Source organism: Mobula hypostoma, chromosome 18 (genome assembly GCF_963921235.1).
Source record: "Mobula hypostoma chromosome 18, sMobHyp1.1, whole genome shotgun sequence".
NCBI classification, from domain to species: domain Eukaryota; kingdom Metazoa; phylum Chordata; class Chondrichthyes; order Myliobatiformes; family Myliobatidae; genus Mobula; species Mobula hypostoma.
The window spans coordinates 19,856,044-19,882,940 of NC_086114.1; the positions used below are offsets into that span (position 1 = coordinate 19,856,044).

The 26,897-nt window shown below is 43.1% G+C and overlaps 1 protein-coding gene across 6 annotated transcripts in view; it reads left to right on the forward strand.

The window, feature by feature from the left end:
- Positions 1-26,897, forward strand: part of LOC134358370 (PH and SEC7 domain-containing protein 1-like) — a 179,616-nt gene that overhangs the window by 121,487 nt on the left and 31,232 nt on the right. For all 6 annotated transcript variants that reach the window (XM_063070518.1, XM_063070519.1, XM_063070522.1 and 3 more), the window contains one exon: positions 6,356-6,399. In XM_063070518.1, coding sequence (XP_062926588.1) covers positions 6,356-6,399 — 44 coding nt within the window. The remainder of the gene's footprint in view (positions 1-6,355; positions 6,400-26,897) is intronic.

The following is a 26,897-nucleotide window of genomic DNA, read 5'->3' on the forward strand; positions in this document are numbered from 1 at the left end:
GAAGGAAAGGGTGAGCAATTTCAAGTTCCTGGGTGTCAATATCTCTGAGGATCGATCCTGGGACCAACATATTGATGCAGCTAAGGCACAACAGCAGCTAAGTTTCATTAGGAGTTTGAGGAGATTTAATCTGTCACCAAAGACACTTGCAAATTTCTCTAGATGTTGTGTGGAGAGTATTCTAACTGGCTGCATTGCTGTCTGGTATGAGGGCATTGCAGAGGATTGAAATAAACTGCAGAAACTTGTAAACTCAGTCAGCATTATGGGCACTAGCCTCCCCAGCTTCCAGGGCATATTCAAGTAGTGATGCCTTAAAAAAGGCAGCATCCATTATTAAGCACTTCCATCAGGCAGGACATGCCCTCTTCTCTTTGCTACCATCAGGGAGGAGGTACAGAAGCCTGAAGGCATGCACTCAATGATTCAGAACAACTTCTTCCCATCTACCATCCAATTTCTGAATGGACATTGAATCCATGAACACTACCTCTCCACTGTTTCCTCTTTTTACACGACTTAGTTAATTTTTTTAAATAGATATACTTCATGACATATGCCAGTGATATTAAACCTGATTATGATTCTGATTCTGAAGAGGAAAAGGGAAAATGATGAAGAATTTTGTCACCCATAGGGTATTTAGAATGGATGATGGAGGCAGACATCCTCACAATGTGTATCTAGAGGAGCTCCTGAATTGCTAAGGCATAGAAGGCTACAGACCCAGTGCTGGGAAATGGGTTCAGTGCAGATGGTCAGCCGGGATGTGGTGGGCTGAAGGGCACAAGTCCAAGCTTTGCAGATTAAAGATGAAGAATTAGGTTGCTCTTCATGGTATGTCAAATCAAATCTGTGAGGATTGTGCTGGGGGCAGCCGCAAATATTGCCAGCGTAGTATGCCACAACTTACTGACCCTAATTGTAACTCTTTGGAACACGGGAGGAAACTGGAGCACCTGGAGGAAACCCACAGGCAAGGGGTGAATGTACAACTCCTCACAGGCAGCCGTGGGAAGTGAGTCCCAATCGTACCGCCTGCACTGTAAAGCATTGTGGTAACTACCATAGGACGGTGCTGCCCTGCCGAGGGGCGTACAGGGGTTAAGCTACTGCGCTGCCCGGTGCTGTTTGACATTCCAGCCTTTCGCACTCTGTTCCGTCTACACACAACATTCTATTCCCAAAAACTCTTCATAACTTGAGCACTTTGTAAGTCAGAAAAGCAGCAGCCCAGCCCTGTATTTAAATATAAGCATTATCCAACCAAGGGCAATGTGTTGTCAAACCAGGGAGTTGAACTCAATCGTTCAGATTTCCGTGTAAGGTGTGATGATATTATTGTGGCAGGAAAACTATTATCCCTACTCGGGAATGTGAGTGCTCCTTATGGACTAAAGGAGCAATTTGTTTCATTTGGGCTCTGTGAAGATAGAACAGGTATTGTGATCCTCACGTTGCATCAGAGCTGCAAACTGAGTTCTCACAGAGCAGAAGATAACTGCAACCCCAGCAATGGCCAGCAAATCCATCCAACCTGTCTCCCAAAAACCCTCAAGCGTACTTAAAGGGGGTACATAAGTTGGGTGTTAAGGACCTGTCTTAGTATTTGTGCACAGTGAGCTGTGTCCGTGCTGCAGACTTTCATGTGCAAGTTTGCTGGAGTTCGGTGGTTTGTAGCTCTTCAATGTTCCTTTTTAAGATCAGGTTTATTATCATTGACATATGTCATTAAATCTATACGATATGTATATGTGTAAGTATATATATAATATATGTGTGTGTGTATGTATGTGGAGTGTTAAAAGAGAACAGAAGTAATAAGGTAGTGTTTATGGGTTCATTGACCTTTCAGGAATCTGGAGAGGAGGAAGCTGCTTCTAAAACATTGAGTGTGCATTTTCAAGCTCCTGTACCTTTTTGCTGATGTTATTAATGAGGAGAGGGCATGTCCTGGGTAGTGGGGGGGGGTCCTTCAGGATGGATGCTGCCTTTTTAGCCATCGCCTTTTCAAGATGTCCTTGAATGTTGAGAGGCTTATGCCATGAGGGAGCTGACTGATTTTTTTTTAGAAAGCATTCCTACTTTTCTCATTGAAATCTCCTTGGGAGGAGTTCATTTTCTTTAAGAGAATGAGGGAGCAGTCAGAGTCCCTAACCAAAGTCGTTCCAATTACCTAAACATTGTAAAGGGCAAGAAAATACTGTGAGACTGCGGCTCAACATCATTGGTTTCTTTTGCTCCTTTTAAACTTACTGGATTCATTGGAAAATTTATAATAATATAGTATGGCATACTGAAGAAGCCAGTTAAAAGTATGCTGGGTTTACATCAAATAGCCCTAAAATTCTGCTAGTCCAGCACCACCGAAGTGCCAGGGTACAAGATTTTCTAAGGTTTGATGTCAGCCTAAAGCAAACTTTAAATAACGGAGATCAGCATGGTTTATTTACCTGGCTGTAAAGACTAGTGGTGCTGTGAGTTATCCCTCTGTTGAAAGACTGAAACTGTTCGAACTCCAGGCTACAGCTGAATGACAATGCTAAACTTGTCAGACATGTTAAAATGAAGCCTTAATCCCATGGAACATTCGAAGTTCAAAGTATAATTATTATCAAAATATACAAGTACAGGTTGACCTTCACTAATCTGGCACCATTGGGACCTGAGAAGTGCTGGTTTAGTGAAAATGCTGAATTACAGAAGGATCACATTAAGCATAATCAGTGCCGGATTATCGAAGGAACCGGATTACAGGTAGTCGGATTAGTGAAGGTCTACCTGTATTGCCATATACTACCTTGAAACGCATTTTCTTGCAGGCATTTACAGTAGAGCAGAGAAATACAATAGAATTCGATGAAAAACTACACACAAAGACTGACAAATAACGAACATGCAAAAGAAGACAAATTGTAAATAAAATAAATACTACTGAGAAGATGAGTTATAGAACTGTTGAGAGTGAGTCTGTAGGTTGCAGAAACAGTTCAGGGTTAAACTGAGTGAAGTTATCCATGCTGGTTAGGGAGGCTGATAGTTGAGGGGTAATAATTGTCCTGAACCTGCTGGTGTGGGACCTAAGACTCCTGTACCCCCTTCGCCTGGTCTCTCTTCTTTCAAGAGACAATATTCTGCTCTCAGTCAAGATACTGTATATCAGTCACTTGGTAACTGGGATTTGACCATTTTGTTGCCTGCCCATTGAATGAGGCACTGTTCATTAATTTGATAAAGTAGTGTATGCTTGCTTGAAATAAAAACCGAAAGTATATAAAAAAAAACTTAGCAGAGCAGGCAGCATCTGTGAAAGGAGGATGAGAGATCATGCTTCAGGTTAGAGGCTTTTCATCAGAACTTGTATGAGAGCATGGTGAATAAGACTTTGTCTTGGAACAGAGCACTGAACTTGAAGCATTCTCAGCATAATATAGGGATTTATCTTCAAGTAAATAAATATTCTGGAGTTTCTGTCTAGTAATAATTATTATAAAATCTGTTCTGATTTGCTAAGGAAAAGCAGCCATTCTAAACCAGACTGTGTTCCTGTAGACCCAAACTAATACAATCTTTATTGTTCAGAATGAGTAGTAGATGTCGCTACTCAAACAGTTTACATATTCTGAACAAATAAGACAAAATCTGCAATAATCTTCGTCATAGTAACTCATGGTTGCATAGTAATTAGTGTTACACTATCACAGCGCAATTGGCCCAAGTTCAATTCCACCGCTCTCTGTGAGGAGTTTGTGTGTTCTCCCTGTGACTCCCCTGTGTTTTGTCTGGGTGCTCCAGCTTCCCCCCACATTCCAAAGACACTCGGGTTAGTAGGTGGATTGGTCACATGGGTGTGACTTGGTTGGAAGGGCTTGTTACCATGCTACATTTCTAAATAAAAAAATAAAACTCATCTTTAGAGGCTTATAGTGCAGGAATAGGCCCTTCGGCCCAACTCATCCATGCCAACCACACCCATCTAAGATAGACCCATTTGTGCTTGTTTTGCTAACATTCTCTAAATATTTCCTATCTACTACATGCATGTCCGAGTGTTTTTAGATTAGATAGAAGGCTATGCATCAATAGAATTTTGTCGTCCAAGGATACTGTCCTTACGTTGGGTAAAGATTCTTGCACTGCCTGCTATCTTGATGGCCTGGCCTTTAATTAGATTACAGCCTCAGACATGAGAGGCAGCCCACAACCCAACATGGTCACCAAATCCCCTGTGGGGCCTAGTTCCACAAACCAAAACACACAGTACGCAGTTGTCCACCAAATAACTGCACATAACTTAACAGTAGACCTTGGTGTGCTCCAAGGAAATTTCGTTACTTAGAGCTTGAATGGGTAGCTATTATTTCATGAATTATTTTGAGGTGTTTGGGGAATTGCAAGAAACACTTAAAATCAGTTTTAGTCCAAATATGTCAAAAATAAACACCATAACTCGTAATGGGGAAAGGCAGAGTATCCCTTCTAACATCACACTGCTCCCTGTAATAGCTTATAGCCATGCATCCAAGTATATTCCCAAGGATTGTGTTGTTTTAATTTTTCCCTTGGCTTGTCAATAATAGGAAAAATGTCATTAATCCTGTTGGCATGATCCAGTATATCACTGGAGCATCAAATTCAGTAAGTTTGAATCACTCAATAAAACAAACCTTCCAGCCCGTTTGATCAAGCCTCTAACAGATCTAGTAAGTAAAATCCAATTCACTCAAAATATCTACCTCCATCAATTATCCTGCTCCCTCCCCCAAATCTCCCTCAATCAATCGATCATTCAGGTCTGCATCTCCACTAATTACTCGATTCAGTTGAACCGGAGGCAGGAGCACACTGGTCAAGTCAGAATCAGGTTTACTATCACTGGTATTTGTTGTTATGTGGCACCGGTGGATCATACTAGCAGAGCTGCTGAGATCCCGGTCAGTACTATGGAGGGAATACGGAGTCGACATTTTGGGCTGAGACCCTTTATCAAGACTAATAAATGAGTTCAGTTCAAAACACTTACTGTGTATTTCCCTCCATAGATGCTGAGTGACTTGCTGAGTTCCCCTGGCATTTTATTTATTGAGAGATGCGGCGCAAAGTAGTTCCTTCCGGCCCTTCGAGTCGCGCTGCCTCAGCAACCCTAACTTAACTCTAATTTAATCACGAGACAATTTACAATGACCAGTTAATCTACCTGGTATGTCCTTGGATTGAGGAAGGGAACTGGAGCAGCTGAGGAAAATCCACACATTCCACGGGGAAGACATAGAGTGACTCCTTAAAAGGGCACCGGAATTTAACTCTGAATTCTGACACCCCGCACTATAATAGCATTGTGCTAACCACCACACTACCATGGCGCCCATTTTGTGTGTGTTCCTCAAGGTTTCCAGCATCTGCAGAATCTCTTATATTTGGGTTAGTGTACAGCTGGTGTAATAGGGTTCTTGATGGTTAACACAGACTCAGTGGGTCGGCCGACCAGTCTTGCAGCTGCATCAGTCACAGCTTGTGCTCAACCAAATGAGTCGCACCAGACCGCTGTCCATCATCTCTCTCTCCCGCCCTGATACATATTATCTGTAACATATAGCACGTCCAAGCATAATTAAGCTTAATAGCAAATTTCCTTCGTGCTTTTTGTAATAACTGCGTAGAGAAATCATTCAGAAAGCTGTGGCCAGTGGTGTTCTGCTAAGCATTCATGTAGAACAGTGACACAAGAGAAACACAGATGGAATCGGCTGGGATTGTGTCAAAATAATTTGAAGGGACATTTTTTTCTTGTGAAGAGGGACTAATGAATAAATTGAGCAGATTTAGAAGCCAATGATATAATCATATTCCTCCATATAAAACAAACTATTAAAGACAATTAGATATTTCTTTCAAAAATATACAGACACAATATTTTCACATTGCTTTTGTTATACATAACTGTTTTTGACAAAACTGGAATGATGTAAGACCTACAGGTTTTTTTTAACCCTATTTTCCCAGAACACTCAGCACGCCATCTCCACAGTTGTGCTTGGTTATCAGATATTATCTCCGGTTTGACATCCCACCCAAAAGGCATCGTCTCCAAAGACGCAATCTCCTCTGCGTTGTACTCCCTGGTGGCTTGCCACTTGGCATGGACTCATAGCGTCTGAAGCCAACAAAACAACATTTAGCTGAAGAGGTTCAAAACTGTGCAATCTTATTCTGTGGTGGATTCACAATCTCTGAAGCCAGTGAAAGAACGATTAGCCAAAGAGATTCAAAAACTGTACAATTTTCTTTTTGCAGGAACACCTTTGGTGTCCATGACTCTTACTTTGTTCTGTCTCCATTTTTCATGTCTCTACAGGTTTTGTACAGCTCGATCAAAAATGAGAAATTACAATGGACAATGTGAGTACAAACATATCTCCTAATATTCCACAAACTTATTAAGCAAGGGTTAAATCTTCAAAGACTGACCTCCACTAACTAGAGGACAAGTTTATGCACTTAAGAGCACCAAATCTTCCCCATACACCTACCATTCTGAGTAGAAAATATATCGCTATTCTTTCATTGTCGCTGGGAGTTACCCACGCAATGTCATTGGGAAGACCTTCACCATATGGATGGCAGTGATTCAAGAGACCGACTCACTGCCACTTTTCTCAACAACATTTAAGGATGGGCAATCAATTGCCAGCAGCAACTACATGAAGGAATTAATAAATCAGTAGTGCATTGTCAGGAACAATTAAGTGATTTACAGATATATGTGCAGTTTCATTGCTTGTTCTTGTGCTTTGGGAATGTAATGTCTGTTCTGGTAGAGTGTAGTTGTTGCATCTCTTCTGATGCAGTCCGTATTTTGTATTGCAAATATTGACATACACCCCGAGGACTCCTTGCGAATAATGTCACCTCCTAGGAGAACCCCTGTGGATATAGCCATGCTACCCCTGAACTCCTTGTGAAAACACTCCTTTTGAAAACAAAAACCCAGAAGTCCCCTTGTGATTGCTCCCACATATGCTGGGACCCTTGAGAATGCGGACTACTTCAGAAACCTTTGTGGATATTGGCACATCCCTATGGACCCGCGGCAAATACTGGCATATACCCCAGGATTCCCTGTGAATACTGAGACATTCCTCAGGAATCCTTGTGAATACTGACATACTCCCCCAGGAATCACTGTGAATAGTCACATTCTCTTCGTGACCTGCAAATGCTGGCATGTTACAAGAGAGCCCTGTGAATACTGCTGTTGAAATCTAATTCTCCTGCTTCCTGTATCTCCTGTAAATCCATTTTCACTCTTACTGGGCCACCCCTCCCCCCTGTAAGTAATGATGTATTCACCAGGAGATTATCTCCCATCATGTGGGGAAAAAAAAACAAAATTGAATTATTGAACACAAGCCTCTGGAGCCTGCAGCAACAAACAATCTGCTGGAGTATCTGTGGGAGGAAATCAATTTTGACAATGCCTTTCCTCTTACAGATGCTGCTTGACCTGCTGAGTTCCTCCAGCAGATTGTTTGTTGCTCCAGATTCCCTGGTACTGGTGGTTTTTCTACCCCTTCTCCTCCCGATCCTCCGAAACTGCCTATCACCTTTCTCCAGTTCCCCAGCTCTTCCCCTTAACTCCACTAACTTCTCCTATCGGATTCCTTCTTCAGCCCTTTAAACTTATCTCCTCCCAGCTTCCCACATGATGCTCCTCTCCTGCCCCCACATACCTTCCCCCTCACCTGGTCTCACCTATCTCCTGCCAACTTGTTTTCCTTCCCCTCCCCATCCCAATCTACCTTATTCTGGCTTCTGCCTCTGTCCTTTCCAGTCCTGAAATGTCAGTGGTTTATTCCTCTCCACAGATGCTGCCTGACTTGCTGAGTTCCTCCGGCATTTTGTATGTGTTGCTTAAGGTCTCCAGTATCTGCAGAATCTCCTGAGTCTCATCTGAAATGTAGACTGTGTCCTGATCTCCCTTTATACCTTTCCCAAGAAATGGACAGATCTAGACCAATTTGCTCATTTCCTTAGGTGCTCACTGACATTTAGACAATAAGGAATGGGAGCAGAATTAGGCCATTTGGCCCATCGAGTCTTCTCCACCATTCCATCATGGCTGATTCATTAGCCTTCTCAACCTCGTTCTCCTTCCTTTTCCCTGTAACCTTTGACACCTTGACTAATCAAGAACCTACCAACCTCCGCTTTAAGTATACCCAATGATTTGGCCTCCACAACTGTCTGAGGCAATGAATTCCCCAGTGGAGAAGGGCCTTGGCCCAAAACATCGACTGTTTATTCCTTTCCATCGATGCTGCCTGGCCCACTGAGTTTTTCCAGCATTTTGTATGTGTTACTCTGGATTTCCAACATTTGCAGAATCTCTTGTGTCAATGGATCTCTTGTGTCACTACCCTCTGGCTAAATAAATTTCTCCTCGTTCTAAAGGGGCATCCTTGTATTCTGAGGCTGTGCTCTCTAGTCCTAGACTCCCCCACAATAGGAAACATCCTCTCCACGTTCACTCTATCTAGGCCTTTCAATATTCGACTGGTTTCAATGAGATTTTTCCTCATTCTTCTAAACTCCAGTGAGTACAGGTCCAGAACCATCAACTGCTCCTTATATGCTGAACTTTGAGTGGTGGAACGAAACAGTGATTATTTCTCACTGCTGGCTTTAAACCAGCCTTGCATGGGAAAGACAGGATAATGGTTCTTGTTAACTATATTGTATCCCTCTGTTTGACCATTTCAAATTAACATTCACACACTAATTAGATGGATTACTGTCATTACTAATTGATACACACAGTCAAATCATGCCCTAAATAAAGTTACCAGTTCTGAGCATTCAGCTACACGTTGTCCTGGTATTTATCCTTGTAAGCGGAACAAGTGCCACACCTGCCCTTACACCTGCTCGCTCACTATCATTCAGGGCCCCAAACAGTCCATCCAGGTGAGGTAACACTTCATCCGTGAGTCTGTTAGGGTCATCTGTGTCCAGTACTCCCAGTGTGACCTCCAGTATATCGGTGAGACCCGACATAGATTGGGAGACGGCTTTGCCGAACGCCTCCATTCCATCCGCCAGAAAAAGTGGGATCTCCCAGTGGCCACCCATTTTAATTCCACTTCCCATTCCCATTCTGACATGTCTATCCATGGCCTCCTCTACTGTGGCAATGGGGCCACACTCAGGTTGGAGGAACAACATTTTATATTCTGTCTGGGTAGCCTCCAACTTGACGGCATCGATTTCTCGAACTTCCGTTAATGCCCCCCACCCCCTTCACCATTCCCCCTCCCCTTTTCCCTCTCTCACCTTATCTCCTTGCCTGCCCATCACCTCCATCTGGTGCTCCTTCCCCTTTTCTTTCTTCCATGACCTTCTGTCCTCTCCTATTAGATTCCCCCTTCTCCAGCCCTGTATCTTTCACCAGTTAACTTCCCAGCTCTTTACTTCACCCTTCCCCCTCCTGGTTTCACCTATCACCTTGTGTTTGCCCCTCCCCATCACCCACCTTTTAAGTCTACTCCTCATCTTTTTTTTCTCCAGTCCTGCTGACGTGTCTCAGCCCAAGACGTCCATTGTACTCTTTTCCACAGATGCTGCCTGGCCTGCTGAGTTCCTCCAGCATTTTGTGGATTGTATGTTATTTGGATTTCCAGCATCTGCAGATTTTTTCTTGTTTATGACACGTTGTGAAGTACGTATTTGCTGTAACACCTCCCATAGGATGGTCGATGGTGAATCAGAAGTGATTTAGGACATCCGGCTGTGAAACATTGCTGAAGGATGAATTTTGACACATCTTGTCCATCCTTGGTATTAAGCAGTTTCTGACTGAAGATTCCAGTGACATATTCGTTTTCTCTTCTGCTTTGGAGATCAGGGTCAGCAGGACCAACATTTATTACCCATTCTTAATTGCCCTTGAGAAGGTCAGGGTGAGCTGGCTTCTTAAAATCTCTGTGGACCACCTTGTTATTAAGAAGGGCATGCCCTTACTTCTCATTGCTGCCACCAAGGAGCAATGACGGCTGTGATAAGAAAAGGGTATCTCCTCTTCATGACCCACACTCAACAATTCAGAACCAGCTTTTTACCTTACGCCATCAGATTTCTGAATGATCCATGAACAGTCCCTCGTTATTCCTTTTTTTTTTGCACCATTTCTTAATTTTGGAATGTGCTGTACTGCTGCCACAAAACAACAAGTTTAACATCATAAAATTCAGTGATAATAAACTACATTCTGAGACATTAGACTCAGCACATTTGGTGGTGGGCTAGCTGTTTCCATATAAGCATGTAAAGGAGTCGCCTAGCGTGTTAAATGTTTCAGTCCACTGAGAGTCTGCCCTTGTGCTCTCAGAGGAGAATTACGTATTTAAAATGCCACATGGTTCTGAGGAATCTGGCATTTCCTTGACACCAGCATAAATATTGTTATCGGCTTCAGCTGCCGGTGAGATCATATGTGGTTACTGATTGAAGGTCATGACGTCAGTGTGAAGGATTAAGGATCACTCAGTGAAGTGGGTAGGATGGCTCAGAACCCTGCTCTATAAACAGGTTTAGTGAAAGCTGCATCAATCACTTTGCCCAGTTTGCAAGCTTAGGAACAAAGATGCTTGTTAAAGATGAGCACAGATGCCTGAGATGGGCCAGGAGAGGTGGTGGAGATTAGAGGAAGGGGGTGAGACAATCACAGGCTGTAAATATACTTGTTATTCTTTCGAAGTTGCCCAGTAGCGTGAGATTTGTGCTAGCAATTCATTACTCAATCTATCTCTGGACCAAGTCAGAGTAGACCTCTCTTATCAACAGCACTGGATATCACAGTACAAAAGTACAAATATTTACAAAAGGAAATCTACTTTAAAAACAAGAGCAACACACACAAAATGCTGGTGAACACAGCAGGCCAGGCAGCATCTATAGGAAGAGGTACAGTCAACGTTTCAGGCCGAGACCCTTCGTCAGGACTAACTGAAAGAAGAGATAGTAAGAGATTTGACGGTGGGTGGGGGAGGGGGAGATCCAAAATGATGGGAGAAGACAGGAGGGGGAGGGATGGAGCCAAGAGCTGGACAGGTGATTGACAAAAGGGATACGAGAGGATCATGGGACGGGAGTCTAGGGAGAAAGAGTGGGGCAGGGGAGCCCAGAGGAAGATGGAGAGCAGGCAAGGAGTTATAGTGAGAGGGACAGAGGGAGAAAAAAAGGGGAAAAATAAAAAACAATAAATATATAAATAAATAAGGGATGGGTTAAGAATGGGAGGAGGGGCATTAACGGAAGTTAGAGAAGTCAATGTTCATGCCATCAGGTTGGAGGCTATATAAGAGCTGATGAAGGAACTTAGCAGGTTGAACAACATAGAGAAAAATGAATAATGAACACTTTGTGTTGAGACCTTTCAATCTGAACTTGTAATGTTATCAGTGAAAGAAATCATAGAAACCAGAGACAGGAGAGACTGCAGTTGTTTGAACAACGCACACAAAATGCTGGAGGAGCTCAGCAGCTCAGACAGCATCAGCCTGCTGAGTTCTTCCAGCATTTTGTCTGTGTGTGTTGTGCCACTTCAGCTAGCAGCCCAGATGAAGGGGACTTGCCCCAAAACATCAGCTGTTGATCTTGCACCACACATATCTTGCTCAAGATTCTAGTATCTACAGTCTCTTGTGTCTATGTTCTCTACTCATGAACATTTGATTTCATAATAGATCAGATTGTGAGGAAATGGCTCCAAAAACGGAGAGCTAAGCTTGCACAAAATGGGTGCTCGTGACAGAGGACCACTTCTCCCCATGGTCTACAACCAGCCTTCTTTTTATCAACCAGCATAAAAGGACAAACAATTTAGACCACTTTGTGTACTTGCTTCAAAACTCACTTCATCTTAAACATCCCTAACTGTACACTCGACTTCACTTTCCCATTAATAGTAAGACTGTAATGCAAACTTTGGAAGTGCATTCTAAGTCTGTTTTGAGGCCAGATGGCTTTATTTGGATGCATTTTTGTTTTCTATCGTGCCAATGTGGGTTTCTTGCTGTCACATCAGCAATTAATTCTGAAATGTCAGATGCAGGATTATGTGGGAAAGCGCATTGTGAAGAGGAGATAAAGGATCTCCGAAGGGATATGTAGGGAGTAAACGAGTGGGCAAAAATTGGAATATAATGTGGGGAAACATGAAGGGATACATTTTGTTAGAAAAGCATCATTTTTATTTTTTTTGTGATACAGCACAAAGTAGGCCTTCTAGCCCTTTCAGCTACACTGCACAACCCTGAAAAAAATCCCATTAACCCTAATTTAGTCACTGGACAATTCACAATGATTAATTAACCCATGTGTGGGCACGTGGCCAAGTGGTTAAGGCATTGGACTAGCTACCTGAAAGTCGTGAGTTCGAGCCCCAGTCAAGAGAATGTGTTGTGTCCTTGAGCAAGGCACTTAATCACACATTGCTCTGTGACGACAGTGGTGCCAAGCTGTATGGGTCCTAATGCCCTTCCCTTGGCCAACATTGGTGTCGTGGAGAGGGGAGACTTGCAGCACGGGCAACTGCTGGTCTTCCATACAACCTTGCTCAGGCCTGCGCCCTGGAGAGTGAAGACTTTCCAGGCACAGATCCATGGTCTCGCAAGGCTAACGGATGCCTTTAATTAACCCATAGGAGGAAACCGGAGAACTGGAGAAAACCCATGGATTCCACAGGGAGGACATACAGATTCCTCACAGAATGGCGCTGTAAATGAATTCCGGTCCGGAATGCCTCAAATTGTAATAGCGTGACACAAGCAAGTATGGTACCGTGGCGCCCACAGAAGTATAGCGGTTACTGAGAGATGGCAGAATGCTACTGTACAAAGGGATCTGGTTACTTTGCCCATAGAACATTGAACAGTACAGAGTCTTTGGCCTATGATATTGTGCCGATGCTTTAACTTACCCCAGGATCAGTGCAACTCTTCTCTCCCACGTAGGCCTCCATCTTTCTTTTATCCATTTGCCTATCTAAGAGTCTCTTAAATATCCCACTGTGTCAACACCTCTACCAGCACCCCTGGCAGTGTGTTTCACGCACCCACCGCTCTCGTGTTTTAAAAAAAGTAGCTCTGACATTCACCATCCTGCCCCTCAGACTTTCTTCCAAACACCTTAAAGTATGCCATCTTGCATTAGTCATTTCTACTCTGGGAAATGTTTCTGTCTGTCCACTCTGTCTGTGCCTTTTATTATCCTGTCCACCTCTGTCAAGTCACCTTTCATCCTCCTTTGCTGCAAAGACAAAAGCCCTAGCTCACTCAACCTTTTCTCATAAGACATGTTCTATGAATTAGCATGCAGGTACAGCAAGCGAATAGGAAGGCAACTACATGTTGCCAAAGCAATCAGGTATAAAAGTAGTAAACTTTATTGTAACTGGACTGGCCTTGGGACTCAGATAACTGAAGAGTTTTTATTTCCTTATGTTAATACCAGAGGAATATTGTATCATTTCTTAATGCATGCATTACTAAATGACAATAAAAGAGGACTGCATGTCTTCATAATCTAATCTAATCTGAGAAGGGATTGGTGGCAGTTCAGAGAAGGTTTACTAGGTTAATGCCTAAAATGAAGAGGTTGGCTTATGAAGAAAATTTGAATGTATTAGAGTTATTAATTATTGAGGGATGATACTAAAAATATTGGGATGTGATTTTATAGCAGCTGATGAAGAGATTTGACAAGCTAGCTGTTTTAGAGACTGTTTTACCTTGAAGGGTATCCAGAAGTAGGAAACATATTCTTAGTGGAAGGGTACCTCTTAAAGATAGAGATGAAAAGTTTCTTCTCTCAGGTTCTCTCAGGAGAACTTTTGGTGTTCTCCAACTCAGGGGAACGATGGAGAGTAAGTGATTGAATATATTCAAGTTTGAGGTCTAAAGATGTTCAGGAATAGATAGAAAGAGGTGTTGAGGCCATTTTGTAAATTTAAATTTAATTTTATTGTCACACAGCATGGAGTAGGTCCTTCCGGCCATATGAGCTGCGCTGCCCAGCGATCCTCCAATTTAATCCTAGTCTGATCACGGGACAATTTACAATGACCAGTTAATCTACCGACTGGTATGTCTTTGGAGAAACTGGAGCACCTGGAGGAAACCCACACAGTCACAGGGAGAGTGTACAAACTCCTTACAGGCAGTGGTGGGAATTGAACCCTGTTTGCTGGTACTGTAAAACATTGTGCTAACCATTACACCACCATGCTGCCCTCTTAGATGTGATCTTACTGAATGGCAGAGCAGGCAAGGGGCCATAGAATATCCTTGTTGCTCTTTTTATTGAAACTTTCTGAGTAGCTGTTTCTATATCTGTGGTCAGTTCAAATTTTGCTCAAAACATTCCAGAATATGTAATTTTTAATAGGGGTGGACAAAGTGCAACGAGATGGCTCAAGTGAGGAAGAATGGGATAGTGGCAGTAAAAAGACCAGATCTTAACTTGGAAAATCAAAATTAAATTAGCTTGTCTGGAGTTGAGCAAAGGCAGAGAGTGAAAGTATGTCTGATGGATGAGAGTCAACTACAGACCTCAAAACAGTAAATTGGCAAATTAAATGCATGTGGAGCAAGGATAACACTCGTCATGTGAAGTTTCATCTTCTTCGGAAGTGGACGATAGGAACTTTGAAAATAATAATAGCTACGGAAGGGAAATCATACTTGACAAATCTTTAAGATTATAGCTCACAGAATAGATGAGGGGAGAAAACGGTGGATGTAGTGTATTTGGACTTTCAGAAGCCATTTGATGAGGTACTTCACAAGAGATATATAGCAGCAAAAATTGATCCACAACCAAAACAAAATGATTGCTGCCAGCCTGTGACCCCAGAATGAGTTGATATACTTGTGTAACATGCCCACAGCTCCAATGATTGCTCCAAAGAATCAAATTTCCTGTTCCGATCCTTCATTAGCAATTAGCAGACATACGGTAATTAAGCATTATTGACGGTCAGCCGCAAGCTACAAACTGTCATGAAATAAGCAAGGATACGTAACTTATTCCCTTGACTTCTGCTACTCCCCCACTGATGGGTCTAGTTACCATAATACATGTGCAGCACAGAATTCATGGCTCGTACAAGATTATGAACAAAATAGAAGACCATGAAATTGGGGGTAAAATACTGGCATGGATTTTTGGTAGAATGAAGGGAGTAGGATTAAATAGGTCATTTGTGGATCTGGGGATGCTGTGGGCCCAGCTGTTCACAATCCATGTTAATTAGTTGAAAGTTGTGATGTATTCAAGTGTGTTGAAACAAAGCTGGGTGGTGGTAGTGGTTCGTAGGGGTTGGAGAGAGGCTACTGGGGGATAAAAGCAGGCTCGGTGAACATATAAAGACATGTTGGATGAAATACAAGGTGGGAAAATGGTAGATCAGATAAAAGACATGGTCTGTACTCTTTTAGCTGTTGTGAGACGAAAGAGTAGTGTTGTTCACAGAGACTTGTGTGACCTTGTACACGAATCACTGAAAGTTTAAGTGCAGTTAACTGGCAATTAAGGAGACAGATGCTATATTGGCCCTAACTGCAAGAGGATTTGAATGCAAGAGTAGCAATAAGTTGCTAGAATTTTATAGGGCCCTTAAGATTCTGCATCTATAGATAGATCTGTTCTTCCTCCAAAAGGGAGCGTATACTTGCAATAGAGGGAATGTTGTGAAAGTTCATCAAGTAGATTTTTGGGAATAGGAGGTGGGCTTTCTCCTCTGAGAAATGCAGAAACAGGCTGGAACTGGTTCTGTGTTGAGAAGAATGAGAAGTAGCCTTATTAAAACATACAGCACTGTTGAAAAGAGATTAGCTGTATTTGTCACTTGTACAGTACATCTAACTATCAAAATATGCAGTGAAATGTGTCATTTGCATCAAATTAAATCAGCAAGGTTGTGCAGGGCAGCCTGTAAGTGTCACCACACTTCTGGTGCCAACCTTGCATGCCCACAACTCACTAACCTTAACCATATATCTTTGGAATGTGGGAGGAAACCAAAGGTCCTGGAGGAAACATTGAGAAAATGTACAAACACCCTATGGGCAGATATTCCCTTGGTTCTGTCTATTTTGTCCCCATCTTCTCTGCACTGAAAAATACTTTTTCCCCTCTTTCATCATACTGGTGAAGGTTCTCAACCTGAAGCATTATCCTTATCTGTCCTTCCACAGATGCTGCCTGACCTGTTGGGTGTTTCCAGCATTCATATCTTTTTTATTTCAGATTTCCAACAATTATATTTGTTTTGATTTTTATGACCTCTGTGTGCACTCGTAGAGATCATTTGGTTGCCAGCAATTGACACTGACGAAGAGGTACTTTGAAAAATACTGCGAAATGTCTGAGTGGGTGGTGGTGCGCCACACAGTCTCTCTTTCTCTCGCTCTGCGCCTTGTAAAGGTATGAAAAAGACATTGTCCTGCCAACATTGCACATGCACGGACGCATGCACGCAGACCCGCACGCAGACGCACACGCCAAAAAAAAACAAAGAGGTACTTTGCTTGACTGTAGACCCAATAAAATGTGGTGTTTCATCTGAGCTGGATGAGAAGGAGGCCACACAGAAGCATCGTGGTTAGCATAGTATTGTTACAACGCCAGCAACCCAGGTGCAATATTACCGTTGGCTGTGAAGTTTTTCTATGTGTTCTCTGTTGGTCCATGTGTATCCTCCAGCTCCTCCAGTCTTCTCTCACATGCCAAAGATGTAACTGGTCACGTGGGTGTAATTAGGTGTTGCAGCCTCATTGGGTGAAAAGATCTTGTTGCCATGCTGTATCTCATAAATAAAAAGTAAAATTTTTTAAAAGTGTAAGAAGAAAGGCCACTAAGTCTTTCAAGCCAGCTCTCTTTATCGATTGTCACCTAGGTCACATCATCATCAATATGATTGTCCCAACACACCTTACGACCACTGAATTACTTTTCAGGTGTTGTCAGAACACTTTTGAATGGTATCAGACCTAATTTTCATCGAGCTGATTTCTGTTCTCCTTTGAAGAGTCTGGTTAGCAGTGCACTTTCGAGTGGGCTCGTTGTTCCTGAGGTAGAGTGTCCCGGGTTCAAGTATGCAGACTAAAGAGGTTCTCTAGCTGCTGTTACTCAGACTGACACTAGAGGGCAAATCTGAGGGAGTGCTGCATTACTTTAAGAGCCGATGGTTATCCAGCTGTGCAGATGCACAATGTCCCAGGTGTTTATTTGAAGAACAGGGGAGTTTCTTCCAACCAAAACATCCCCCTCAAATGAAATCATAGACAGAGTCACCATTATATTATTTATTGTTGGATTTATGCTCCGTGCAAATTGATTTGAGTTTCGGTGACTCCGGAATCATGTTTCTTTTGCAAATGAGTGATTGAGGAAACCTGAGGATACGGTGGTGATCCCTAAATGCATTTTTTTTCTTTCCTTTATCTCTCCCATTACTACCTGATCAGGCCACATTGGTTATTGTCAGTGTGCAGGTTTACCACTGCTGGGTGGCTTTCCCTGGGTCTGGTGGGTTCAGCACCGTGGCACAACTGTAGATCTCCTTCCTCACAGTTTCACTGAGCCGGATTCGATCCTGACCTCCCTTGCTGTCTGTGTGGAGTTTGCATGTTTGACTTGTGACATTGAGGGCTGCCTACAGCTGCTTTGCTTTCCTCCCTCATCCTAAAGACAGACAGGTTTGTGGATTAGTTTCCCATTGTCGATTGCCCGTAGAATGTAGATGAATAGTAATATCTTGGGAGGAATGTGGGAGGGGGAGGGGCTACTGCACAGGATCGAAGTAAGCTGCAGAATAGAAAATTAGACAGCTCCACCATGAGCTCCAGCATCTGTAGTATCCAGGTCATCTTCAGGGAGCAGTGCCTTAGAAAGGCAGTGCTTATCATTTAAGGACCCCCACCACCCAGGACATCGCTCTTCTCATTGCTACCATCAGGAAGGAGGTACAGAAACCTGAAAGCACACACTCAATGGTTCAAGAACAGCTTCTTCTCCTCTGCCATTCGATTTGTGAATGGACATTAAATCCACGAACACTACCTCACTACTTTTTTATTTCCTATTTTTGCACTACTTACTTAACTATTATACACATATAAACCTTTTTCTCTCTATTATTGTGTATTGCATTGTATTGCTGCTGTCAAGTTAACAAACTTCATATCATATGCTGGTGATATTAAATCTGATTCTGAGTTGACAGAGGATACAGGGGCAAATAAAATGGAATTAGTTTAAATGAATAGTCGATATTCATTACTGACTTAGTTTTCCGAAGCTCTGTCTCTGTTCCGTATGATCCTCTGACTGTAAAACAGTAACAAACCTTGAGATCAGCCAACTTTCCTAAAGTACTTTAGAGGAGAGACTCAGCCATCTTAATGTTCTCTGGATGATAAAAGAGCTTCCCAGCTCATTCAATCAACGTCAAACATTACAGTCCCAAGTGTAGTTATCCAATTCACCTTCACACCTCTGTATTTCAGTTTTAGCCTCTGAAATTTTAATAAACTAATACTTCTCAGGAGCGTGTCCTGCCAGGATATTCTGTAGGTTGCCTTGCCAAGGTTACTGGGAGCTGCCTGCTGTGATGGGTGATTAGTGGCCATTGCTTGGAGATATTAATGCAGATAGAATATTTTTTTCCTGAATAATAAATACAGCTGGTATGCCAGCCATCAGTCGGGCTGCCTAGTCATCAATAACTTACTCAACTAATTGTCGTCCTTGGATTATGGACAAAGGGTTGATGTGATTTCAGATGGCACTCTTCATTAACATAAGACGAAGACAAAAAAATAAATTTCTCGGTGTTGTAAAAGACCGGTTGGGCTTTGATTTTTCTTCCAGCTCTTAATGAGCTCTCTCCATTTACATTTACTTTTCTTCTCGCAGAACATCAAACACAGCCTGTAATGTCTGTGCTGTACACAATGCCACATTAAATTAAATATCCTTTGCCTGCACATGATCCAGTTCCCTCCATTCCTTGCACTCTCATGTGTCCATCTAAAAGCCTCTTAAAAGATATCATTGTGTCTCTTTCCATCAGCACCCTGGCAGTCTGTTCCAAGCACCCACCACTCTCTGTGTAAAAAAGAACTTTCCTCACACATCTTTATTAAGCTTCTCTCCGTCCCTACCTTCAGGCCTTCACCTTTAACTGATGAAGGGTCTCAGCTCGAAATGTCGACTGTTTATTCTTTTCCGTAGATGCTGCCTGACCCGTTGAGTCCCTCCAGGAATTTGTGTGTGTTGCTCTGGGTTTCCAGCATCTGCAGATTTCCTCATGTTTGTGTGCCTTTAATCATTGAAATAAAAGCATGAAATGCTGGAGATCTTCTGCAGGTCAGACAGCATCTGTGGAGAGAGAAACTGAGTTAATGTCAGAACTGGAAATGTATTATTAATGTCACAGAGAAACAGAGGGTGTCCTACCTCCAGAAGAGAGGGCTGTCCCTTTAGAACTGAGATAAGGAGGAATTTTTTAGCCAGAGGGTGGTGAACCTGTGGACTTCATTATCATAGACGGCTGTGGAGGCCAAATCATCATGAATATTTAAAGCGGAGGTTGATAGGCTCTTGATTAGTAGAGGTGTCAAAGGTCATGGGGAGAATGCAGGAGAATGGGATTGAGAAGGATAATAATGGCAGAGCAGACTTGATGGACTGAATAGTCTACTGCTGCTCCTATGTCACGGGCTTATACAATGTACAAGGAAGTCTACCATCTATAACAATCATCCACCACCCACTTACACGACCAGCGGCGTAGTATCAAAGCAGTGAGCTTAATGCTTTACACTGCCAGCCATCGGAAGTTCACAGTTCAATCCCCACTGCAGTCTGTGAGGAGTTTGTATGTTCTCCCATGACCATGTGTGTTTCCTGTGGGTACTCAGTTTCCTCTCACATTTCAAAGTCGTATCGGTTACGGTTACTAAGTTGTGGGCATGCTATGTTGGTGGCTGAAGCATGGCGACACTTGGGACTTCCCCCAGCACATCCTCGAATTGTGTTGCTCATTGATGCAAACGATACATTTCACTGTATATCTCGATGTTTTGATGCACATCGTTATCATTATGTGTTATGTCGTATGACGTAGGCGATTATGGTCTTTGACCATCGTTGTTTTTCACAAATTTTTTCCACAGAAGTGGCTTGCCATTGCCTTCTTCTGGGCAGTGTCCTTATAAGACAGGTGATGCCAGTCATTATCAAAACTCTGTCAGAGATAGTCTGCCTGGCATCAGTAGTCACATAACCAGCACTTGTGATCTGCACCAGCTGCTCATACGACCATCCACCACCAGCTCCCATGGCTTCACGTGACCCTGATCGGCGGGCTAAGCAGGTGCTACACCTTGCCCAAGGGTGACCTGCAGGCTAGTGGAGGGAAGGAGTGCCTTACATCCTTCCTCCCAGACATGATGTACTCATGACAAATAAAAGCTAAACTTAAAATCTTACACTAATTCTGCATTAATCCCACTTTATTGAACTACCCCTATATTTTCATGAGCTTTCTCCAGATTCTACCATTCACCCACATGCTTAGGGGCAATTTACCTGTCGACTGCACACCTTTGGGATGGGGAATAAATTGAAGCACCTGCAGGAAAACCGTGTGGTCATTGGAAGAACGTGTAAAATCCACAAAGACAACATCAGAAGTCATGGTTAAATCCAGGGTCTCCAGCACTGTGCTGATTTCTACAATCCATTCCATTAACAATGCACTTGGTGAAATTACTACTCCTCCTCTACTCAATAGATTGTCAGTTACTTTAAACTCCCACAGGCTCATTCATGTACTGATGGAAATGGCTTTCTCATTGCTTCTCAGAATGTATACACCTTTGGTAACTGTTAAATCTCTCCTCCAAGGAAAACTGCCCCATCTTCTCCAGTCTGTCCCTAACTGAAGCCTAGGTTCCATAAATATGACATTTGCAGAATGCTGGAACTGCGAAATAAAATACAAAATGCTGGAAATACTTAGGAGGTTGGACAGCATCTAGGGCAGGGGTTCCCAAACTTTTTTATGCCATGGACCCTTACCATTTACGAGGAGTCCATGGACACCAGGTTGGGAACCTCTGATAGGGCAAGAACAGCAGAGTTACTGTACAATAAGACAAAGAAGCAGAGTCTCCAAGCCTCCTGGACGTCTACATCTGCGCCAGGTGCGCTGAGATGCAGCTCCTAAGGGCAGTTGTAATAGGGGACTCGATAGTAAGGGGGTCAGATAGGCGATTCTGTGGATGCAGTCCAGAAACCCGGATGGTAGTTTGCCTCCCTGGTGCCAGGGTCCGGGATATTTCTGATCATGTCCAAGATATCTTGAAGTGGGAGGGTGAGGAGCCAGAGGTCGTGGTACATATAGGTACCAATGACATAGGTAGGAAAAGGGAAGAGGTACTGAAAGGAGAATATAGGGAGCTAGGAAGGGAGTTGAGAAAAAGGACTGCACAGGTAATATTCTCAGGATTACTGCCTGTGCCATGCGACAGTGAGAGTAGGAATGCAGTGAGGTGGAGGATAAATGCGTGGCTGAGGGATTGGAGCAGGGAGCAGGGATTCAAGTTTTTGGATCATTGGGACCTCTTTTGGCGCAGGCATGACCTGTACAAAAAGGACGGGTTACACTTGAATCCCAGGGGGACCAATATCCTGGCAGGGAGATTAGTGAGGTCTACTGAGGTGACTTTAAACTAGAATGGTTGGGGGGTGGGAATCAAATTAAAGAGGCTAGGTGAGAGGAGGTTAGTTCACAACAGGGGGATGGGAACCAGTGCAGAGAGACAGAGGGGTGTAAAATGAGGGTAGAAGCAAAAAGTAGTAAGGTGAAAAGTAAAAGTGGCAGGCCGACAAATCCAGGGCAAGCATCAAAAAGGGCCACTTTTCAACATAATTGTATAAGGGCTAAGAGAGATGTAAAAGCGCACCTGAAGGCTTTGTGTGTCAATGCAAGGAGCATTCGTAACAAGGTGGATGAATTAAAAGTGCAGATTGTTATTAATGAATATGATATAGTTGGGATCACAGAGACATGGCTCCAGGGTGACAAAGGATGGGAGCTCAACATTCAGGGATATTCAATATTCAGGAGGGATAGACATGAAAGAAAAGGAGGTGGGGTGGCATTGCTGGTTAGAGAGGAGATTAACGCAATAGAAAGGAAGGACATAAGCCGGGAGGATGTGGAATCGATATGGGTAGAGCTGCATAACACTAAGGGGCAGAAAACGCTGGTGGTAGTTGTGTACAGGCCACCTAACAGTAGTAGTGAGGTTGAGGATGGTATTAAACCGGAAATTAGAAATGTGTGCAATAAAGGAACAGCAGTTATAATGGGTGACTTCAATCTACATGTAGATTGGGTGAACCAAATTGGTAAGGGTGCTGAGGAAGAGGATTTCTTGGAATGTATGCGGGATGGTTTTTTGAACCAACATGTCGAGGAACCAACTGGAGAGCAGGCTATTCTAGACTGGGTATTGAGCAATGAGGAAGGGTTAATTAGTAATTTTGTCGTGAGAGGCCCCTTGGGTAAGAGTGACCATAATATGGTGGAATTCTTCATTAAGATGGAGAGTGACATAGTTAATTCAGAAACAAAGGTTCTGAACTTAAAGAAGGGTAACTTTGAAGGTATGAGACGTGAATTAGCTAAGATAGACTGGCAAATGACACTTAAAGGGTTGACGGTGGATATGCAATGGCAAGCACTTAAAGATCACCTGGATGAACTACAACAATTGTTCATCCCAGTTTGGCAAAAGAATAAATCAAGGAAGGTAGTGCACCCGTGGCTGACAAGGGAAATTAGGGATAGTATCAGTTCCAAAGAAGAAGCACACAAATTAGCCAGAGAAAGTGGCTCACCTGAGGACTGCGAGAAATTCAGAGTTCAGCAGAGGAGGACAAAGGGCTTAATTAGGAAGGGGAAAAAAGATTATGAGAGATAACTGGCAGGGAACATAAAAACTGACTGTAAAAGCTTTTATAGATATGTGAAAAGAAAAAGATTGGTTAAGACAAATGTAGGTCCCCTACAGACAGAAACAGGTGAATTGATTATGGGGAGCAAGGACATGGCAGACTAATTGAATAATTACTTTGGTTCTCTCTTCACTAAGGAGGACATAAATAATCTTCCGGAAATAGTAGGGGACAGAGGGTCTAGTGAGATGGAGGAACTGAGGGAAATACATGTTAGTAGGGAAGTGGTGTTAGGTAAATTGAAGGGATTAGAGGCAGATAAATCCCCAGGGCTAGATGGTCTGCATCCCAGAGTGCTTAAGGAAGTAGCCCAAGAAATAGTGGCTGCATTAGTGATAATTTTTCAAAACTCTTTAGATTCTGGACTAGTTCCTGAGGATTGGAGGGTGGCTAATGTAACCCCACTTTTTAAAAAAGAAGGGAGAGAGAAACCAGGGAATTATAGACCGGTTAGCCTAATATCGGTGGTAGGGAAACTGCTAGAGTCAGTTATCAAAGATGTGATAACAGCACATTTGGGAAGCGGTGAAATCATCGGACAAAGTCCGCATGGATTTGTGAAAGGAAAATCATGTCTGACGAATCTCAGAATTTTTTGAGGATGTAACTAGTAGAGTGGATAGGGGAGAACCAGTGGATGTGGTATATTTGGATTTTCAAAAGGCTTTTGACAAGGTCCCACACAGGAGATTAGGGTGCAAACTTAAAGCACAAGGTATTGGGGGTAAGGTATTGATGCGGATAGAGAATTAGTTGGCAGACAGGAGGCAAAGAGTGGGAATAAACGGGACCTTTTCAGAATGGCAGGCAGTGACTAGTGGGGTACCGCAAGGCTCAGTGCTGGGACCCCAGTTGTTTACAATATATATTAATGACTTGGATGAGGGAATTAAATGCAGCATCTCCAAGTTTGCAGATGACACAAAGCTGGGCGGTAGTGTTAGCTGTGAGGAGGATGCTAAGAGGATGCAGGGTGACTTGGATAGGTTAGGTGAGTGGGCAAATTCATGGCAGATGCAATTTAATGTGGATAAATGTGAGGTTATCCACTTTGGTGGTAAAAACAGGAAAACAGATTATTATCTGAATGGTGGCCGGTTAGGAAAAGGGGAGGTGCAACGAGACCTGGGTGTCATTATACACCAGTCATTGAAAGTGGGCATGCAGGTACAGTAGGCGGTGAAAAAGGCGAATGGTATGCTGGCATTTATAGCAAGAGGATTCGAGTACAGGAGCAGGGAGGTACTACTGCAGTTGTACAAGGCCTTGGTGAGACCACACCTGGAGTATTGTGTGCAGTTTTGGTCCCCTAATCTGAGGAAAGACATCCTTGCCATAGAGGAAGTACAAAAAAGGTTCACCAGATTGATTCCTGGGATGGCAGGACTTTCATATGATGAAAGACTGGATGAACTAGGCTTATACTTGATGAAATTTAGAAGATTGAGGGGGGATCTGATTGAAATGTATAAAATCCTAAAGGGATTGGACAGGCGAGATGCAGGAAGATTGTTCGCGATGTTGGGGAAGTCCAGAACGAGGGGTCACAGTTTGAGGATAAAGGGGAAGCCTTTTAGGACCGAGATTAGGAAAAACTTCTTCACACAGAGAGTGGTGAATCTGTGGAATTCTCTGCCACAGGAAACAGTTGAGGCCAGTTCATTGGCTGTATTTAAGAGGGAGTTAGATATGACCCTTGGTGCTAAAGGGATCAGTGGGTATGGAGGGAAGGCTGGTACAGGGTTCTGAGTTGGATGATCAGCCATGATCATACTGAATGGCGGTCCAGGCTCAAAGGGCCGAATGGCCTACTCCTGCACCTGTTTTCTCTGTTTCTAATTAGGCCATTCTGTGTGCTCCACTATTCCATCATGGCTGATCTATTATCACTTTCAACTCCATTATTTTGTCTTCTCCCCACATGTTTTAATGCCCTTACTACTCAAGAACCTATCAATGTCTGCTTTAAATATACCCAAATGACAGCCTCCACAGCTGTCTGTCGCAATGAATTCCACAGATTCAGCACGCTTTGGCTAAATAAATTCTTCCTCATCTCTGTTCTAAAGGCACATCCTTCTATTCTGAGGCTGTACCCTCTGGTCCTAGACTCCTCCACTATAGGAAACATCCTCTCCATGTCCACTTCATCCAAGCCTTTCGATATTCAATAGGTTTCACTGAGATCCCCCTCATTCTTCTAAACTCCAGCGAGTACAGACCCAGAGCCAACAAACACTCCTCATACAGTACATTAATCATTCTCATGAACCTCCTCTGGACCCTCTCCAATATTAGCAGATTCTTTCTTAGATAAGGGGCCTGAGAAAGCTTAAAATACTCCAAGTCTGGTCTGACCAAAGCCTTATAAAGTCTCAGCATTACATCCTTGCTTTTGTATTCAAGTTCTCTCGGAATGTATTTGCCTTCCTCACCAGTGATTCAATCTGCAAATGTTCTACACCACCTGAGATGAAACCTTTCTCAATGGTACAGTTAAGCATTTCTTTAGTGGTATTTGGTGACTTGATAGAGCTGTACAAGATGGTAGAGGCTTGGACTGAGTGAATGGCCAGAGACTTTTACCTGGGATTGTAATGGTCTATGTTCTAATTTCATTCAGTCCATCAAACTTGTGCTAGCAATCAAGTCCATTTCTACTTACTGGCCCTTACCCAAGTTTTTGACAAATTAAATCAGTGTGTTTGTTGCTGCCAATTTTCAGGACTTCGGTTCTTTTAGATTTATTCAGATTTATTCGCTGCAACAGTAAACAAATAGTTTCTTCCTTTCTTTTATTTCTCTTTCTAAAATACCCATAAAACAGATTTCCACACGGGTTTGAGTAACTCCCTTTCTAAAGGAATGGTTACATCTCTGTCCATGTCCTTTGAAGGGGTAAATTCCGGACTGTGACCACTCATTACCTTATATCACCTTCTTCCATTATCCATATGTTCGCACGGCTAGGTTTCAGCCCTTTCTGGGTGGTTAGAATAATATATCTTTGTTAATTTTGTCATAACTGGTCTCTCCATTGAATCGGCTCTTGGGCTCTGTTGCAAAGAAAAACATTATGATTTCACCAAACTTTGTTATTTAAGTCCCTTGTCCTATAGCCATTCTGTTCTCTTGCTCTTCTTTTGGAGCATCACATCCATCCTAGAGTGCCACACACAAAATACTGGAGGAACTCAGTAGGTCAGGCAACACCTATGGATTGGAATAAACTGTTGCTGCTTTGGGCCAAGACCCTTCATCAATCCCCTTCATCATTGCCTTCATACTCTGTAACATGCTCTGAGGGGAGGAGAAGATGGCGGCGCAACGCAGCGCGCGCGGCCACTCCGAAATGATATCGTACTTGTTAAGTAGGTACTGTGCACAATCCTGGTTTGATGGAGACAGATGTGAGAAGCATGGAGGAACATCTGGAGAAACTTCTGAAATGCCTGCTTCACTGCTGCTGCTACTGTGCGATCGAGAATCTATGGAGGGGAGGGCCCCAGATCCTCGGCTTTGCCTATTGCTTGTTGCCGGGGCTGGGATCGAAGCGCTCGGCGGAGATGGTGCTCGGTGCTCGGTGTCAGAGGACTGGTCGGAAGCTCGAAGTTTTCGGACGGACTCAAGAGTCGGCTGTGGTCGGGTGCTTCCAGGGTGCTGCATCAGCAAGTTTGCGGCGCTGGAGATTCATGGCAGGAAGAGTTTTTCTTCCTTCTACCATCTTCGTGAGATGATGGGACTTTCGAGAGACTTTGAGACTTTTTTTTACCGTGCCCATGGTCTGTTCTTTATCAAATTACGGTATT